Here is a 19,462-nt window from a genome sequence, read left to right as displayed (position 1 = left end):
CCATTAAAACATTTGAAAGGACTTAAGAACATCAAGAAAATGTGACTTGTTTCTCTGTAATGAAGCTGTTTTAGTGAAGAAAGTTGAAAGGTCACAGAGCGACTGCTGAATCTTCTGCTCCAAACATGAACTCTAAACTTTGTGATGCTTCAGGAGGAAAACTGCTTCAGTTATTCTCTCAGATTAGTTTCATATTTTCTGCATCAGATTTGAGTGAGATCCTGGAATGAAGACAGAAGAAAAGACTTTGTTCAAAGTTTGATTTATAGTCAAACCTTCCAGTTTATTCACACAATAAAACATCAACACAATATATGAATTCATTCATTAAAATCACAGTTTTTCCTCGTTTGTTTGATGATTTTGACAAAAACAAACACAAACACACACACATGGTCTGCCATACTCATAAAGAGAAATGTCGACATTTTTCAAGACAAATATTCCAGAAACATTTAGAGGATAGAGAAGTTTACATTTTCATGTGGAGAAATATTTTAGTAAATCAAAATGATGATGAGCAGCGATAGCCTCCATAAACAGTCACAGGAAAGATCTCCTTTAAAAACTCAGAAACATCAAGAGAACAACTAGAAGATGTGGAGGTACCACCCATAATGTTTGACTGACAGCTGATCTCTGTGCAGAAATGATGGAGAGAAAATAAAATGAAACTAAAACACAGATTTAGACCCACAATATGAAAGACTTCAGTCTATTTGAGCTTAATCAACTCAGCTGTGTCTCCATAATTATAGTAAACCAACAGTCCAGCATAGAGCGGCTGAGTGAATGTGGTCTGGACTCTGTGGAGGAGAGTCATGGTTTCAGAGACGCTGTAGAAGGACAAAATACCTGCTCTGTGATCCAGGTACACTCCTACTCTGGAGGAACGAGGACCTGAGACACGAGTTTTGATGTTGTTGTACCAACATGTAAAACTGTTGTTGTTACAATTTAATACCCAAGATTTGTCATTACATCCAAAAACACATTCATAACCTCCTTTTCTGCTGATATTCTTGTATGCGACTGCTACACAAACTCCTTCCCCTCTCCACTCCACCTCCCAGTAACAACGTCCAGTCAGACTCTCTCTACTCAGAACCTGAAACCACCAAGTGAATCTGTCTGGATGATCAGAATAAGACTGTTGTTGAATCACTGCTGTTGCTTTTCTGTTCCCCTCTGATAATAACAGCAGTTTGTTTGCTGTGTTTGGATCCAGTGTGATGTTACGCGAATATTTTAAGAATTCAGCTCTGGTCTTTGGCTCTGCTGGTGGATCTGGCACTAAAACATCCACTTCAGTGACTGTCAGTGAGATGTTTGTCCGTTCCTCTCTCAGAATGTCCTGTAGTTTATCTCTGACCTCTGACACAGCTGCTGTCACATCCTCAAAGTAGCTCAGAGGACGGATATTGATGCTGGATGAGTCTGTAGACTCACTGAGTGCTGACAGTGAGGGGTAGTTGTGTAGAAACTGGATGTGATCCTCTGTGTGTGAGAGCTGCTTCAGCTCAGCATCTTTCCTCTTCAGCTCAGTGATCTCCTGCTCCAGCTTCTCCTGAAGCTCTTTGACTCGACTCACTTCAGTTTCCTGCTGGGATCTGATCTGCTGCTTCACATCAGAGCTTCTTTTCGGGATGAGATGGATCAGCTCAGTGAAGCTCTTCTCACTGTGCTCCACTGTTTGATCAGCAGACTGATTGATGGCCTCCACCTCCTGTTGAAGCAGCTTCACATCTTTCTCTCTGTCCTGGATTCTCTGCTGGATGTTTTGTCGACTCACCTCCAGCTCTCTCTGCCTCTCAGTCCTTTCTGCTGCAGCTGAGACTGTGTCGTGGCCTTTATGTTCATCCACAGAGCAGAGATAACAGATACTCTGCTGATCAGTACGGCAGAACATCTTCATCACCTCATCATGACGAGAGCAGATGTTCTCCTGGAGCTTCTTGGAGGGCTCCACCAGCTTGTGTTTCTTGAATGTAGGTGAATCATAATGAGGCTGAAGGTGTTTCTCACAGTAAGATGCCAGACAGACTAAACAGGACTTGAAGGCTTTCATTTTTCTTCCAGTGCAGACATCACAGGCCACATCTTCAGGTCCAGCATAGCAGTGATCAGCAGGAGCAGCTTGGAGTCCAGTCTTCTTCAGCTCCTCCACTAAATCTGCTAACATGGTGTTTTTCACCAGGACAGGCCTCGCTGTGAAAGTCCTCCGGCACTGAGGGCAGCTGTAGATTTTCTTCTCTTCCTCTTCATCCCAGAAGCTTTTAATACAGTTCATGCAGTAGCTGTGTCCACAGGGAAGAGTCACCGGATCCTTCAGTAGATCCAAACAGACTGAACAGCAGAATTTTGTTTGATCCATTTGATTCATGTGCTGTGCCATTTCACCGTCTCTCAGTGACTGTCAGACAGTTTCACTTCCTCTGAACAGAAACAACCTCTGTGCTCTGAAGGGAAACAGATCTCTGCTCTTGTTCACCTTTAGACCCATCCTGATACAGACACATCTGTGAAGGGAGATATATTCTTACAGAGCGACCAAGAGCCAATCACATGATGCAGGGTGTGGTATGTGTGATTACATCATGCAGTAACAAGTCTGACACAGTTAAAGTTTAATAGTTTATCTTTACTTGGATGTTTGAAATGTGACATCAACACTCAGCGAGTTCATTTTATATTTCAAAAAGTTCAGCAAAGTTTAGGATGCTGTGATGAATAAAAATAAATCAAACTTTATATTTTGACATTTTCTAATCTTAGTTCATTCTCACACTTACAGAATGATGCATGGGAACAACTGACTCCACTAAATCAAACCTATGTTCAAATGAGATTATGATCATTAAATAGTAACAAATATTTAAATTTAGCAACAACAAATGCAGATCAGTCCACAGTGTTTACAAAACAAACAAACACATTATTTTGTAGTCTTTCCTGTGTACACAGTCACAGTGGAATTTAAATGAAAACTTTCAAGTTTAATTCAAGGTTTTAGTAAAATTTTGCCTGAACTGTTTAGTAATTTTTCACAAAGTGTCCATGTCAGTAATTCATTCAAATGTATTTTGGTCTTAAACTGATCCAGTAAATGTAACTTTTTCTCACCTACTTAATCGAGTATTTTAGTTGTTTAACTGTCATTATAACTAAACTGAACATCCAAAGCTTTTCTCACTGCAGTTTTGTTGTGCAGTTATAGCAGCACTTTGAATCATCCACAGTTTTATAGAACTGTCTGTTGAATTGTTGTTTTGTTTGGTGCAATGGTTCATTTATTTAAATATTGATGATAATTTGATATATTTGATTATTTATTACTGGTGCAAAGAATTCATTTCTTCATGGTGCAAATATATAGTAGACTCAGGAGTTTAACTCAGTTTTCTTGGCCTTTGTTTATCGTTCATTTAAAATCTTAATGGGTAAATCAGAATCAGAATACTTCATTAATCCCGAAGGAAATTAGGGTTACAGCAGGCAGCACGCTAATGGCGCATGCACACTTACAGAGAAACCTTCTGACCAACTTTACACAAACATCACATTGGGGAGACATGTCAGAAAGGTAGGCTGATAGGAAAAAAACAACAAAAATATATAACATGAGGTAAGAGGAGGAGAAAAAAAACTCCACTCAGACTGAGCTCCTAGTGGGAGAACAGTTTGATAACAGAAAAAACACCTCAGCACAAAAAGCACATGGCTATCAATACACCATAGAAACACAAGACAAGCAACAGGGGCGGGTAAAGGGTAAGAGAGAGCCGGTGTAGACAGCGCATCCGGTCCTGCAGCATGTCTGCGCTGGTCCAGTCGACTGCCATCTGCCCCGGTAGGGCACAAGCATCGAAGGCGTTTGGAAACGGAGGGGGGATCAGTGTGTGCATATCCAACACGTGTATGTGTGTGTGTGTGTGTGTGTGTGTGTGTGTGTGTGTGTGTGTGTGTGTGTGTGTGTGTCCAGAGTTCAGCTGAGACAGTGTCCTTCGCCCTGCTAGGCTAAGTAAACAGTCTTCCAGCCAACCCAGGTGGCCTTGCATGGAATGGGGGGAAAAGTCTGTTTTTGTTTCACACAGCAGTAATGCATTCCCATACACAACCTTCCTTTCAATTAAAGTAACACTGTTTCCATGCATGAAAAGGAGCAGGAAGAAGAATCAATTCTTATTGATACCTGCCCCCTATCTGTGGTAATACAAGTAGGCAACCAAAATTACACTATGACAATTTTCTGCACATAACAAAACAAAGCAAACAGAACAATATACTCAACAATGAGCAATACCACTAAATATCAAACTAAAAGGATCATTTTTCTGCAATTAAATTCAATTCTTTTCAACTTCTTCATATTGGTTTATCATTTTATTCTTATAGCAGATTTTAAATTGAGAAACATTTATACAACACTTAAGATGATCACTGAGAGAATTCCAGTTTCTTATGCCGATGACTGTTGGACACATTTGCCTTTGTGTGGTTCGAGCAAACAGGTGCTTAAAATAAAACTTCCTTCTGCCGTCCCCATTTTCTGAACACAATACAAATAAACTTTGTAACTTAAGAGGTAGTGTTTTATTTTTTGCCCTAAACATAATAGTTAAAGTCTGTAATTTCACTTTGTCTTCTAGTTTTAACAATTTCGATTTTATAAACAAATTATTAGTGTGTTCTCTATATTTAACAATATGCATAATTCGAATCGCTCTCTTCTGTAATAAATATAATGGTTTCATATTAGTCACGTATGTATTCCCCCATACTTCAACACAATAGCTCAGATAGGGTAGAAACAATGAAAAATATAATATTGTCATTGTCTTGTAATCTAATATATATCTAACATTACCCAGGATATAAATACTTTTAGCCAACTTTTTTTTAACATGTTCAATATGTGATTTCCATGTTAACTTGTCATCCACTATTACACCCAGAAAACGGAATTCTGTCACTCTTTCAATTAATACTCCCTCTATAGATAATACTATCTCTTCCTCCTTTACACGGTTTCCCAATATCATAAACTTTGTTTGTTCCAAATTCAGTGATAACTCATTTACATCAAACCATTTTTTCATTTTTTTCATTTCAATAACCATAATTTTAGCCAATTCTTTCAAGTTCTCTCCGGAACAATAAAAATTTGTATCGTCTGCAAACAAAACAAAATTCAACATTTTTGACACATCACAAATGTCATTTATATATAAATTAAAAAGTTTTGGTCCTAAAACAGAACCTTGAGGGACCCCACATTCTATTTTCATTCTATCAGATGAATTGCCTAAACACTGCACATACTGAAACCTATTATGTAAATAGCTGCTTAACCAGTTCAATACTATTCCTCTCACACCATAAGTTCTTAACTTAGAAATCAAGATGGAGTGTTGCAGAGTGTCAAAAGCTTTTCTTAAATCAATGAATAGTATATTTATTATGATGTGTTGCTGATGAAATGTCTTCAATAGTACTCATTAATGCTATTGCTGTTGATCTGTTCCGTCGAAATCCGTACTGACTTTCACTTAACAGTTGATGTTTTTCAATGAAACTATCAAATCTTTGTGCAAAGAGTTTTTCAAGCACTTTAGAAAACTGTGATAGCAATGATACTGGTCTATAATTATTAAAACTATGTCTGTCTCCCGATTTATAAAGTGGGATAACTTTTACCACTTTCATTCGGTCAGGAAATACAGCCGAATAAAATGAGAGATTAAAAATATAACATAGAGGTTTGATTATACAATCCAAGGTCTTTTTTACGATGACCATGTCTAACCCATCATGGATGTCTTGTTTTTAGATTCTGCTACAATGATTTCTTTTTCAGTGATTTCCCCTAAAAACATAGACTTTACCACTCCATCTCAAAATCATCTCAAATCATCTCAAACTGGTTTCTTGAACATGAAGATGAGTTCACTGTACTCCAATAGAGCATCTTTGGGATGAGGTGGAACGGCAGATTCAAGTCAACAATTAATGAACATGACTTCATGACGCAGTTCTGTCAGCAACAGGGGTCATACCTGCTATAAACAAGGTGTACCTAACAAAGTGACCAGTAATTGCATATATGCTGTTATGATGAATGTTTATAATAAATATTAACTGAGAGAGAAAAGATACACCAAAGCTACTCTAGGGTAATAACAAAACGAGGGAAATTAACAAACTACATCTAACTGTTTTGGATTCAGAACAATTATTTTCAGCCTTTTATGAGGATTAAAATTTAATTCTGGATTAATTTTGGCAGCTTGAACTAGTTAAAGAAGATGCTGCCTATCCTGACATTTATATGAAAAGTCAAAACTACTATTTAAGCACAATGACGACAGGCTCCAGGCAGACAATCCTGTAAAACATGCAAATATGAAGCATCTCTGATGGCTCAACACAGTAAGAAGAAGGGATGGAAATGATGTATAACTAGTTGAATACTGGAATCAGTGTTTTAAGCTGTGATGTAATAAACTAGTGCTGGGAAAATGAAAAAGAAAGAAGACAAATGTTTCCCTTTTGTGTTTTCCCGATTATGTGTCCGATATTTAAAAAACAACAACAACTATCTATCATGTACAAACTCTTTACAGGAATAAACCTGAAACCAATTGTTCTGCTGGGGAAGTTTTGTAAGCGGTACGAAGTTTAAAAACCACCATTCACCTGAGGGAGGCTCCCAGGAGCTCAGGTCTGACTGGTTTCAGCGACCAGAAACTGGAATGTACGGTGAGCAAACTGTGTTAAAATGCAGTGACTGATAAAAGACGGATGAGCACCATCACCATCACAATTAGTTGATCAATATTCTCAATAATATAACAAAAGGCTTTCTTACAGACTGTATTATAATACAAATGCAAACCACACATGGATTATTGCATGGTCCTGAAGCCAGCAGCGCCCTTGGTCATGAGATTGGTTTTAAATGTTTGCTGTATTATTGTTTTTAAATCATTGGAGTATACAGATTTTAAAAGCGTTTTATGATTACAATAGTTCGTAAAGTAGCAGAAGTATTCACACATCACAGTGACGGAGGTTAAAGGTTAATTATCAACCTTCTGTGGAGGAAATAAGGTGCTTGTTGTGCATTACGTTCAACATTTTCCTAATGTACCTTCAAACAGCTAATACCGCTTGAGCATTCCTGTCTGTGCCTAATGTCGAGTCATAGTCATGTAGTTTCTCTTTTCAAGTTCTTCTTGATGAAAATCACACTTTAACCTTTGACTTTCATAAATGATGTGACAGACTTAACACCATGTTAAGTCTATTTGGCAAATTCTGATCAATTATGAAGGATTAACCAGAATATTCTGACCGGCTACCTTTGATAACGCAGAAACAGAACTCTTGAGTTGTGGTATCAGGGTGCTCAGCCCACAGATATTGAACTTCACATACCCCATCTGCCTCCATTTGGGACTGCAATGGCCTTAAAAGCCCTACACATATCTTCCCTACTTAAGTGCAGCCTTTTTTCTAATGGAATTACAATATCGGCATCTGGTCTCTGACTTCTCATCAATTGTGTGGGCATCCTTTAGAGGACATTTCATCGGAATAAAGGCAAATACGGTGGTGCCTTTATCTGCAGAAATATGTGGCCTGTAGCCAGTGGGTGGGGCACCACATGCTCGCTCTCACTGTTAGATTGGATAGAAAAGTCTGCAGCAGGACAAGCGAATATTAATGACGTTAATACGTTAGTACCTGAAAGATCCCTTTGGACTGCTGTGCCATGGATAGTGGGAGGATCTTTCCATTGATGAGCATCAGTAGTCTAATCAGTTTAGATTCTTAAATTCAACTTCATTCTTTGACTTTTCCCATTTGTCTGCAGAACAATTTCACAACATTTTGAATTCCTCTATAAACATTAATCTCGTTTTTTTCCTTTTGTCTGCAACGCTTGTCCCTAGCATGTCCTCGTCCATGACAGCATTTAATCTTATCTGAGCAATTCCTCTTGGTCTCCTGTATCACTGCTCATCATTCGACATGCTTTTCCCAGTATATCCACGGCCATTTTTGTATTTATGCTTGTATTTTCTCCCAGACTGGTAAACATCAACAGAGCTCAGCAAAAGAACTTTTAGTTCCTATTTGAACTTTATTAATACAAGTGTTTAACCTTTTCATGTTTATAGTTTTATCTTTCTTTGTAAAGTCAGCTGTTCTGCTGCTCTGTATGTGATTGGTCAAATGCCCCCAACGCCACCCCTTTCATGTAAACAGGCTAGTAGCTAAAATGAGAAACCCTGGTTTACCTTATAGAGTTGATAACTAGCGTCATGTGATCACTTAGTCTGATTGACAATGTTGGGATAAGTTAATCAAGATAACAGAAAGATTTCTTGAGTATGATGAACAATGAATTTAACTCCTAAATGTGACTTCCTAACACAGAATGTGATGACGTCATACGCTTTGTACTTTGATGTGTGGTGATTGGAAGTGTCTGTGTGGTGCAGCCTGGACAGACCAGACCAGCTGCACCACACAGACACTTCAAGAGAATGATTGTTATGAAACTTCCATACAAATTGAGTGAAAAATGGAGAGTTGTTGCCTATGAACTGCAGGAACAAAATGGTCACAGAGCAGTGTTCACTGATCTGGTTGCCTTCATAATAAAACAGGTGAAAGTAGCATAAGATCCAGTGTTTGGCAACATCCAAGACTCACAATCTGGAAACAGCTTTAAAGTTTCAAGTTCCACCAAGCAAAGAAAAAAGGGAAGTAGTTTTGCCACTAATGTCAGTACAGTTCCAGGAGTCAAAACTCAATCAACTGGAAGCAGAACAAATTCCACTGTTCTGCATAGTTGTTTGTTTTGTTCACACAGCAATCATTTACTAGAGAATTGTAAGCAGTTTAAAGCTAAAATGCATCGGGATAAGTTGACTTTTATCAAGGAAAGGGGAATTTGTTTTGGTTGTTTAAAAGTTGGTCACATAAGCAAAGACTGTAGGAGTCGTTTGAGACACAGCAGCTGAGCAAATGATCATTTCATGCTGAAGACATCCTCAGACAGAATTAAACACATACATAAACACAGCCTGGTGCCAATAACACAGCTAATGACACTGCTGTATCACTGGCTTTACTGATTAAAGACCATATCTGAAGGAAATCTTTGAACACAACAGAAAGTGACCTTTTAAACCTGCCACACTGATGCTGCATTCAAGGACCATTAAAAACATTTGAAAGGACTTCAGAACATCAAGAAAATGTGACTTGTTTCTCTGTAATGAAGCTGTTTTAGTGAAGAAAGTTGAAAGGTCACAGAGCGACTGCTGAATCTTCTGCTCTAAACATGAACTCTAAACTTTGTGATGCTTCGGGAGGAAAACTGCTTCAGTTATTCTCTCAGATTAGTTTCATATTTTCTGCATCAGATTTGAGTGAGATCCTGGAATGAAGACAGAAGAAAAGACTTTGTTCAAAGTTTGATTTATAGTCAAACCTTCCAGTTTATTCACACAATAAAACATCAACACAATATATGAATTCATTCATTAAAATCACAGTTTTTCCTCATTTGTTTGATGATTTTGACCAAAACAAACACAAACACACACACACGGTCTGCCATACTCATAAAGAGAAATGTCGACATTTTTCAATACAAATATTCCAGAAACATTTAGAGGATAGAGAAGTTTACATTTTCATGTGGAGAAATATTTTAGTAAATCAAAATGATGATGAGCAGTGATAGCCTCCATAAACAGTCACAGGAAAGATCTCCTTTAAAAACTCAGAAACATCAAGAGAACAACTAGAAGATGTGGAGGTACCACCCATAATGTTTGACTGACAGCTGATCTCTGTGCAGAAATGATGGAGAGAAAATAAAATGAAACTAAAACACAGATTTAAACCCACAATATGAAAGACTTCAGTCTATTTGAGCTTAATCAACTCAGCTGTGGCTCCAACATAGTAAACCCAAAGTCCAGCATAGAGCGGCTGAGTGAATGTGGTCTGGACTCTGTGGAGGAGAGTCATGGTTTCAGAGACGCTGTAGAAGGACAAAATACCTGCTCTGTGATCCAGGTACACTCCTACTCTGGAGGAACGAGGACCTGAGACACGAGTTTTGATGTTGTTGTACCAACATGTAAAACTGTTGTTGTTACAATTTAATACCCAAGATTTGTCATTATGTCCAAATTTACATTTAATCCCTTTTCTGCTGATATTCTTGTATGCGACTGCTACATAAACTCCTCCCCCTCTCCACTCCACCTCCCAGTAACAACGTCCAGTCAGACTCTCTCTACTCAGGACCTGAAACAACCAAGTGAATCTGTCTGGATGATCAGAATAAGACTGTTGTTGAATCACTGCTGTTGCTTTTCTGTTCCCCTCTGATAATAACAGCAGTTTGTTTGCTGTGTTTGGATCCAGTGTGATGTTACGCGAATATTTTAAGAATCCAGCTCTGGTCTTTGGCTCTGCTGGTGGATCTGGCACTAAAACATCCACTTCAGTGACTGTCAGTGAGATGTTTGTCCGTTCCTCTCTCAGAATGTCCTGTAGTTTATCTCTGACCTCTGACACAGCTGCTGTCACATCCTCAAAGTAGCTCAGAGGACGGATATTGATGCTGGATGAGTCTGTAGACTCACTGAGTGCTGACAGTGAGGGGTAGTTGTGTAGAAACTGGATGTGATCCTCTGTGTGTGAGAGCTGCTTCAGCTCAGCATCTTTCCTCTTCAGCTCAGTGATCTCCTGCTCCAGCTTCTCCTGAAGCTCTTTGACTCGACTCACTTCAGTTTCCTGCTGGGATCTGATTTGCTGCTTCACATCAGAGCTTCTTTTCGGGATGAGATGGATCAGCTCAGTGAAGCTCTTCTCACTGTGCTCCACTGTTTGATCAGCAGACTGATTGATGGCCTCCACCTCCTGTTGAAGCAGCTTCACATCTTTCTCTCTGTCCTGGATTCTCTGCTGGATGTTTTGTCGACTCACCTCCAGCTCTCTCTGCCTCTCAGTCCTTTCTGCTGCAGCTGAGACTGTGTCGTGGCCTTTATGTTCATCCACAGGGCAGAGATAACAGATACTCTGCTGATCAGTACGGCAGAACATCTTCATCACCTCATCATGACGAGAGCAGATGTTCTCCTGGAGCTTCTTGGAGGGCTCCACCAGCTTGTGTTTCTTTAATGGAGCCACATCATAATGAGGCTGAAGGTGTTTCTCACAGTAAGATGCCAGACAGACTAAACAGGACTTGAAGGCTTTCATTTTTCTTCCAGTGCAGAAATCACAGGCCACATCTTCAGGTCCAGCATAGCAGTGATCAGCAGGAGCAGCTTTGAGTCCAGTCTTCTTCAGCTCCTCCACTAAATCTGCTAACATGGTGTTTTTCACCAGGACAGGCCTCGCTGTGAAAGTCCTCCGGCACTGAGGGCAGCTGTAGATTTTCTTCTCTTCCTCTTCATCCCAGAAGCTTTTAATACAGTTCATGCAGTAGTTGTGTCCACAGGGAATAGTCACCGGATCCTTCAGTAGATCCAAGCAGACTGAACAGCAGATTTTTGTTTGATCCATTTGATTCATGTGCTGTGCCGTTTCACCGTCTCTCAGTGACTGTCAGACAGTTTCACTTCCTCTGAACAGAAACAACCTCTGTGCTCTGAAGGGAAACAGATCTCTGCTCTTATTCACCTTTAGACCCATCCTGATACAGACACATCTGTGAAGGGAGATATATTCTTACAGAGCGACCAAGAGCCAATCACATGATGCAGGGTGTGGTATGTGTGATTACATCATGCAGTAACAAGTCTGACCCAGTTAAAGTTTAATAGTTTATCTTTACTTGGTGCTTTGAAATTTGACAGTCAACACTCAGCGAGTTCATTTTATATTTCAAAAAGTTCAGCAAAGTTTAGGATGCTGTGATGAATAAAAATAAATCAAACTATATATTTTGACATTTTCTAATCTTAGTTCATTCTCACACTTACAGAATGATGCATGGGAACAACTGACTCCACTAAATCAAACCTATGTTCAAATGAGATTATGATCATTAAATAGTAACAAATATTTAAATTTAGCAACAACAAATGCAGATCGCTCCACAATGTTTACAAAACAAACAAACACATTATTTTGTAGTTTTTCCTGTGTACACAGTCACAGTGGAGTTTAAATGAAAACTTTCAAGTTTAATTCAAGGTTTTAGTAAAATTTTGCCTGAACTGTTTAGTAATTTTTCACAAAGTGTCCATGTCAGTAATTCATTCAAATGTATTTTGGTCTTAAACTGATCCAGTAAATGTAACTTTTTCTCACCTACTTAATCGAGTATTTTAGTTGTTTAACTGTCATTATAACTAAACTGAACATCCAAAGCTTTTCTCACTGCAGTTTTGTTGTGCAGTTATAGCAGCACTTTGAATCATCCACAGTTTTATAGAACTGTCTGTTGAATTGTTGTTTTGTTTGGTGCAATGGTTCATTTATTTAAATATTGATGATAATTTGATATATTTGATTATTTATTACAGGTGCAAACAATTTTTTTTTTGTTTCACACATGGTACAGCAGTAATGCATTCCCATACACAACCTTCCTTTCAATTAAAGTAACACTGTTTCCATGCATGAAAAGGAGCAGGAAGAAGAATCAATTCTTATTGATACCTGCCCCCTATCTGTGGTAATACAAGTAGGCAACCAAAATTACACTATGACAATTTTCTGCACATAACAAAACAAAGCAAACAGAACAATATACTCAACAATGAGCAATACCACTAAATATCAAACTAAAAGGATCATTTTTCTGCAATTAAATTCTATTCTTTTCAACTTCTTCATATTGGTTTATCATTTTATTCTTATAGCAGATTTTAAATTGAGAAACATTTATACAACACTTAAGATGATCACTGAGAGAATTCCAGTTTCTTATGCCGATGACTGTTGGACACATTTGCCTTTGTGTGGTTCGAGCAAACAGGTGCTTAAAATAAAACTTCCTTCTGCCGTTCCCATTTTCTGAACACAATACAAATAAACTTTGTAACTTAAGAGGTAGTGTTTTATTTTTCGCCCTAAACATAATAGTTAAAGTCTGTAATTTCACTATGTCTTCTAGTTTTAACAATTTCGATTTTATAAACAAATTATTAGTGTGTTCTCTATATTTAACAATATGCGTAATTCGAATCGCTCTCTTCTGTAATAAATATAATGGTTTCATATTAGTCACGTATGTATTCCCCCATACTTCAACACAATAGCTCAGATAGGGTAGAAACAATGAAAAATATAATATTCTCATTGTCTTGTAATCTAATATATATCTAACATTACCCAGGATATAAATACTTTTAGCCAACTTTTTTTTAACATGTTCAATATGTGATTTCCATGTTAACTTGTCATCCACTATTACACCCAGAAAACGGAATTATGTCACTCTTTCAATTAATACTCCCTCTATAGATAATACTATCTCTTCCTCCTTTACACGGTTTCCGAATATCATAAACTTTGTTTGTTCCAAATTCAGTGATAACTCATTTACATCAAACCATTTTTTCATTTTTTTCATTTCAATAACCATAATTTTAGCCAATTCTTTCAAGTTCTCTCCGGAACAATAAAAATTTGTATCGTCTGCAAACAAAACAAAATTCAACATTTTTGACACATCACAAATGTCATTTATATATAAATTAAAAAGTTTTGGTCCTAAAACAGAACCTTGAGGGACCCCACATTCTATTTTCATTCTATCAGATGAATTGCCTAAACACTGCACATACTGAAACCTATTATGTAAATAGCTGCTTAACCAGTTCAATACTATTCCTCTCACACCATAAGTTCTTAACTTAGAAATCAAGATGGAGTGTTGCAGAGTGTCAAAAGCTTTTCTTAAATCAATGAATAGTATATTTATTATGATGTGTTGCTGATGAAATGTCTTCAATAGTACTCATTAATGCTATTGCTGTTGATCTGTTCCGTCGAAATCCGTACTGGCTTTCGCTTAACAGTTGATGTTTTTCAATGAAACTATCAAATCTTTGTGCAAAGAGTTTTTCAAGCACTTTAGAAAACTGTGATAGCAATGATACTGGTCTATAATTATTAAAACTATGTCTGTCTCCCGATTTATGAAGAGGGATAACTTTTACCACTTTCATTCGGTCAGGAAATACAGCCGAATAAAATGAGAGATTAAAAATATAACAGAGAGGTTTGATTATACAATCCAAGGTCTTTTTTACGATGACCATGTCTAACCCATCATGGATGTCTTGTTTTTAGATTCTGCTACAATGATTTCTTTTTCAGTGATTTCCCCTAAAAACATAGACTTTACCACTCCATCTCAAAATCATCTCAAATCATCTCAAACTGGTTTCTTGAACATGAAGATGAGTTCACTGTACTCCAATAGAGCATCTTTGGGATGAGGTGGAACGGCAGATTCAAGTCAACAATTAATGAACATGACTTCATGACGCAGTTCTGTCAGCAACAAGGTGTACCTAACAAAGTGACCAGTAATTGCATATATGCTGTTATGATGAATGTTTATAATAAATATTAACTGAGAGAGAAAAGATACACCAACGCTACTCTAGGGTAATAAAAAAATGAGGGAAATTAACAAACTACATCTAACTGTTTTGGATTCAGAACAATTATTTTCAGCCTTTTATGAGGATTAAAATTTAATTCTGGATTAATTTTGGCAGCTTGAACTAGTTAAAGAAGATGCTGCCTATCCTGACATTTATATGAAAAGTCAAAACTACTATTTAAGCACAATGACGACAGACTCCAGGCAGACAATCCTGTAAAACATGCAAATATGAAGCATCTCTGATGGCTCAACACAGTAAGAAGAAGGGATGGAAATGATGTATAACTAGTTGAATACTGGAATCAGTGTTTTAAGCTGTGATGTAATAAACTAGTGCTGGGAAAATGAAAAAGGAAGAAGACAAATGTTTCCCTTTTGTGTTTTCCTGATTATGTGTCCGATATTTAAAAAACAACAACTATCTATCATGTACAAACTCTTAACAGGAATAAACCTGAAACCAATTGTTCTGCTGGGGAAGTTTTGTAAGCGGTACGAAGTTTAAAAAACCACCATTCACCTGAGGGAGGCTCCCAGGAGCTCAGGTCTGACTGGTTTCAGCGACCAGAAACTGGAATGTACGGTGAGCAAACTGTGTTAAAATGCAGTGACTGATAAAAGACGGATGAGCACCATCACCATCACAATTAGTTGATCAATATTCTCAATAATATAACAAAAGGCTTTCTTACAGACTGTATTATAATACAAATGCAAACCACACATGGATTATTGCATGGTCCTGAAGCCAGCAGCGCCCTTGGTCATGAGATTGGTTTTAAATGTTTGCTGTATTATTGTTTTTAAATCATTGGAGTATACAGATTTTAAAAGCGTTTTATGATTACAATAGTTCGTAAAGTAGCAGAAGTATTCACACATCACAGTGATGGAGGTTAAAGGTTAATTATCAACCTTCTGTGGAGGAAATAAGGTGCTTGTTGTGCATTACGTTCAACATTTTCCTAATGTACCTTCAAACAGCTAATACCGCTTGAGCATTCCTGTCTGTGCCTAATGTCGAGTCATAGTCATGTAGTTTCTCTTTTCAAGTTCTTCATGATGAAAATCACACTTTAACCTTTGACTTTCATAAATGATGTGACAGACTTAACACCATGTTAAGTCTATTTGGCAAATTCTGATCAATTATGAAGGATTATCCAGAATATTCTGACCGGCTACCTTTGATAACGCGGAAACAGAAATCTTGAGTTGTGGTATCAGGGTGCTCAGCCCACAGATATTGAACTTCACATACCCCATCTGCCTCCATTTGGGACTGCAATGGCCTTAAAAACCCTACACATATCTTCCCTACTTAAGTGCAGCCTTTTTTCTAATGGAATTACAATATCGGCATCTGGTCTCTGACTTCTCATCAATTGTGTGGGCGTCCTTTAGAGGACATTTCATCGGAATAAAGGCAAATACGGTGGTGCCTTTATCTGCAGAAATATGTGGCCTGTAGCCAGTGGGTGGGGCACCACATGCTCGCTCTCACTGTTAGATTGGATAGAAAAGTCTGCAGCAGGACAAGCGAATATTAATGACGTTAATACGTTAGTACCTGAAAGATCCCTTTGGACTGCTGTGCCATGGATAGTGGGAGGATCTTTCCATTGATGAGCATCAGTAGTCTAATCAGTTTAGATTCTTAAATTCGACTTCATTCTTTGACTTTTCCCATTTGTCTGCAGAACAATTTCACAACATTTTGAATTCCTCTATAAACATTAATCTCGTTTTTTTCCTTTTGTCTGCAACGCTTGTTCCTAGCATGTCCTCGTCCATGAAAGCCTTTAATCTTATCTGAGCAATTCCTCTTGGTCTCCTGTATCACTGCTCATCATTCGACATGCTTTTCCCAGTATATCCACGGCCATTTTTGTATTTATGCTTGTATTTTCTCCCAGACTGGTAAACATCAACAGAGCTCAGCAAAAGAACTTTTAGTTCCTATTTGAACTTTATTAATACAAGTGTTTAACCTGTTCATGTTTATAGTTTTATCTTTCTTTGTAAAGTCAGCTGTTCTGCTGCTCTCTATGTGATTGGTCAAATGCCCCCAACGCCACCCCTTTCATGTAAACAGGCTAGTAGCTAAAATGGGAAACCCTGGTTTACCTTATAGAGTTGATAACTAGCGTCATGTGATCACTTAGTCTGATTGACAATGTTGGGATAAGTTAATCAAGATAACAGAAAGATTTCTTGAGTATGATGAACAATGAATTTAACTCCTAAATGTGACTTCCTAACACAGAATGTGATGACGTCATACGCTTTGTACTTTGATGTGTGGTGATTGGAAGTGTCTGTGTGGTGCAGCCTGGACAGACCAGACCAGCTGCACCACACAGACACTTCAAACCTCACCCGAGGACAAAAAGCACAAGAACAACAACAAAAAAAGAAAGAAAACAAACCTTAGAAACATGCAGGGTTACAGGAGAAGCCAGTCGTGCAGAGTCTGAATTTAACTCCTATTTATGACTTCCTACCAAAGAATGATGATGGGAGAATTTCGATTTATTTATTACGCATTAGTTTTATGGGTCTGTTCCACTTAAGGTCAGATTGGTGTCTATGAACCAAAATGAGTTTCACACCAAGACTAAACTCGTGTCATGGTTTGCATTATGCAGTGGTTACAGTGGTGACACTTATTAGACTCTGAAGTCTGTGCACCAGTTTTTCAGGGTCCTATAGGTGCAATTGTTGCGACCACTGTAAATGTGACACCATCACAGAAAAATGGTATAAAATCAGAAGAAGAAAGAGAACTCTAATATGATGGCTGCACACCAGCTGGATCATTATAACAACATCACATCACATGAGTAACTTCAACATGATGAGACTTCAAGGACTCCAACAATGTTCATACAGTGAGGATAAATAATGTTTTTTATTATTTATTATAAAAAGGACACAATATAGATATATAAAATGCAGCCAGAAGTCCAATAACTAACATGTCCATTAATTTGACACGTTGATTTATATATAATTTCTTTTTCTCTCTTAGCTTTTCAGCTCCACATTTTTGCCATTTCTTCCACACTCAACTCTTTTCTACAAGCTGAGCACACAGTGAAGGTAGGGGAGGGCTGGTGGCATTAAGAGATTTGATTGGGCAATCTAGGGGCCAGTTAGTTCTTTCCTTTGGTGAAAGTTGGGCTCTTCAATTCAGCATGGTACAACTCCAAAGATTCTGCAACATCAAACCCTCTGTCTGCTAATATTACATCCAGTTACAAGATGAGCTTCCCGACCCCCTGAACTACAGATGCCCTACATGACTGTTAGGACAACTTATGTATTGCAAGTATGCAGTACTAAGAATAACTTGATGTTTCTGACTTTGCATTATGAATTGTTTATCCACTGACAAACATTTCAAGTTCTACTAAATTAAAAGACAATTTGTGGTAACCTGATTAGGATTCAAAAAGAATAATTAACAACACTTCTTGTAATGGTGTTAAAATCAGCCCAGCTTTTATTTTCATATGCAAAAAGTAAAAGCAAATCAGCCAACATACTGGACACATAATTGTCAATTATACTGTCACCATTGTTACTGGTATTGAAAGCTTATTGATAATTTGTCCAAGTAAGGAATGCCCTCTCACAAATGTCATGTGACAACCTCATTGGCTTACGGAACTGTGATGTCACACACATTTAGAATCTTACCACCACTGTGATCCTTCGATCCTTTGATCCTAAAACCTATAAATAGGGGTGAGACGCAAGAACTTTTAGTCCGTTATTCGCAGCATTTATGTTTGCAGCATTCAAACGAACGTTCGCCAGAGAAGCCCTTTTTGGATCCTTTTCAGAGTCACTGTTAACAGATTCCAACATGTCTCCAAGAAAGCAGAAAAAAAGAGAAAACGTAAAGCCCAGCGCTCCTCCTTGCAATCGAGAAGACGATACGCAACTGCAGAAGATGTGCTTGGAAGAAATGCATGAGGAAAATCTCATGAACAATCACAATACGCGACACCCGCCCCAGCCAGAGTACACCAATTACATCTGGGAAAGTTTTTTTAAACAACGAACGGAGATTATCTCCGTATTACTGAGAGAGCACTGTGAGAGAAGGACCGCTGAAGCAGATAAACTGTTCAGACAGCTTCTCGATAAGGAAGATATTATAAAGGAGAAAGAAATGGAACTCCTAGACATGCAGGGAAGGATCTTTGAGCTCCAAGCAAAGCTTAATAAAGTACAAGAAAAACCAACAGAAGAAATCCTCCAACAGAAGAAAAACGAGAAAGAGAGGGAAAAAAAGATTCAGGAGCTGCAAGTAAAGCTGGATGAAGCTCTGCAAAAAAATCAAGAACTCCTCCAAGAGAAGAAACAACTGGTCATAAAACTCCAAGGCACTGAGATAAATGAAAAAGTGCTGAAAGGAAGGGTTGAGTTTCTTCGAAAGAAAGCGCAACAGACCATGAAAAAGGAAGATATGGATTGCAAGCTTCAGGACAGCGAGAAACACAAGGAAGCCTTGCAAATAAAGCTTGATGAAGCTCTGCAAAAAAATCAAGAACTCCTCCAAGAAAAAGAACAAATGGACATAAAGCAGCGCAAACTGCAAGGCATGGAGGGAAAGTACAAAGCACTGCAGGCGAAGCTTGATAAAACACTGAACAAAAATAAAGAGTTGCTTCAAGAAAAAAAGCAACTAGAAATTAAACAGAAAGAAACGGACTCCAAGCTTGAAGGCGTGGAGGAAAAATACACCGCGCTGAAAATAAAGCTTGATAAAACAGTGCAAAGAAATAAGGATTT

The 19,462-nt window shown here is 37.9% G+C and overlaps 3 protein-coding genes across 3 annotated transcripts in view; 1 reads left to right on the top strand and 2 right to left on the bottom strand.

Moving 5' to 3' along the window:
- The window catches only part of LOC113010480 (solute carrier organic anion transporter family member 5A1-like), a 97,517-nt gene that overhangs the window by 58,314 nt on the left and 19,741 nt on the right, over positions 1-19,462 (top strand). The window lies entirely within an intron of this gene.
- Positions 356-2,630, bottom strand: LOC113010481 (tripartite motif-containing protein 16-like). Its single transcript, XM_026149557.1, has 2 exons — positions 1,003-2,630; positions 356-806 (listed from the first exon to the last, which is right to left on the bottom strand). Exons 1-2 carry the CDS (start codon positions 2,393-2,395, stop codon positions 730-732), a joined length of 1,470 nt encoding a protein of 489 aa, XP_026005342.1. The 5' UTR covers positions 2,396-2,630; the 3' UTR covers positions 356-729.
- Positions 9,420-11,855, bottom strand: LOC113010483 (tripartite motif-containing protein 16-like). Its single transcript, XM_026149559.1, has 2 exons — positions 10,083-11,855; positions 9,420-9,451 (listed from the first exon to the last, which is right to left on the bottom strand). The coding sequence occupies exons 1-2, from the start codon at positions 11,605-11,607 to the stop codon at positions 9,420-9,422; spliced, it is 1,557 nt and encodes a 518-aa protein (XP_026005344.1). The 5' UTR covers positions 11,608-11,855.

The sequence above is a fragment of the Astatotilapia calliptera genome, chromosome 18 (genome assembly GCF_900246225.1).
Source record: "Astatotilapia calliptera chromosome 18, fAstCal1.2, whole genome shotgun sequence".
NCBI lineage: Eukaryota > Metazoa > Chordata > Actinopteri > Cichliformes > Cichlidae > Astatotilapia > Astatotilapia calliptera.
This window is presented reverse-complemented; position numbering and strand designations above follow the sequence as displayed.

Excerpts from the sequence above, each read along its gene's own strand:
- LOC113010481 (XM_026149557.1), bottom strand. The coding sequence starts at position 2,395 with ATGGCACAGCACATGAATCAAATGGATCAAACAAAATTCTGCTGTTCA. Across the intron at positions 807-1,002 it reads GAATATCAGCAGAAAAGGAG|AGTCCAGACCACATTCACTC; the intron begins GTTATGAATGTG and ends TCTCCTCCACAG.
- LOC113010483 (XM_026149559.1), bottom strand. The coding sequence starts at position 11,607 with ATGAATCAAATGGATCAAACAAAAATCTGCTGTTCAGTCTGCTTGGAT. Across the intron at positions 9,452-10,082 it reads GTACCTGGATCACAGAGCAG|GATCTCACTCAAATCTGATG; the intron begins GTATTTTGTCCT and ends TCTTCATTCCAG.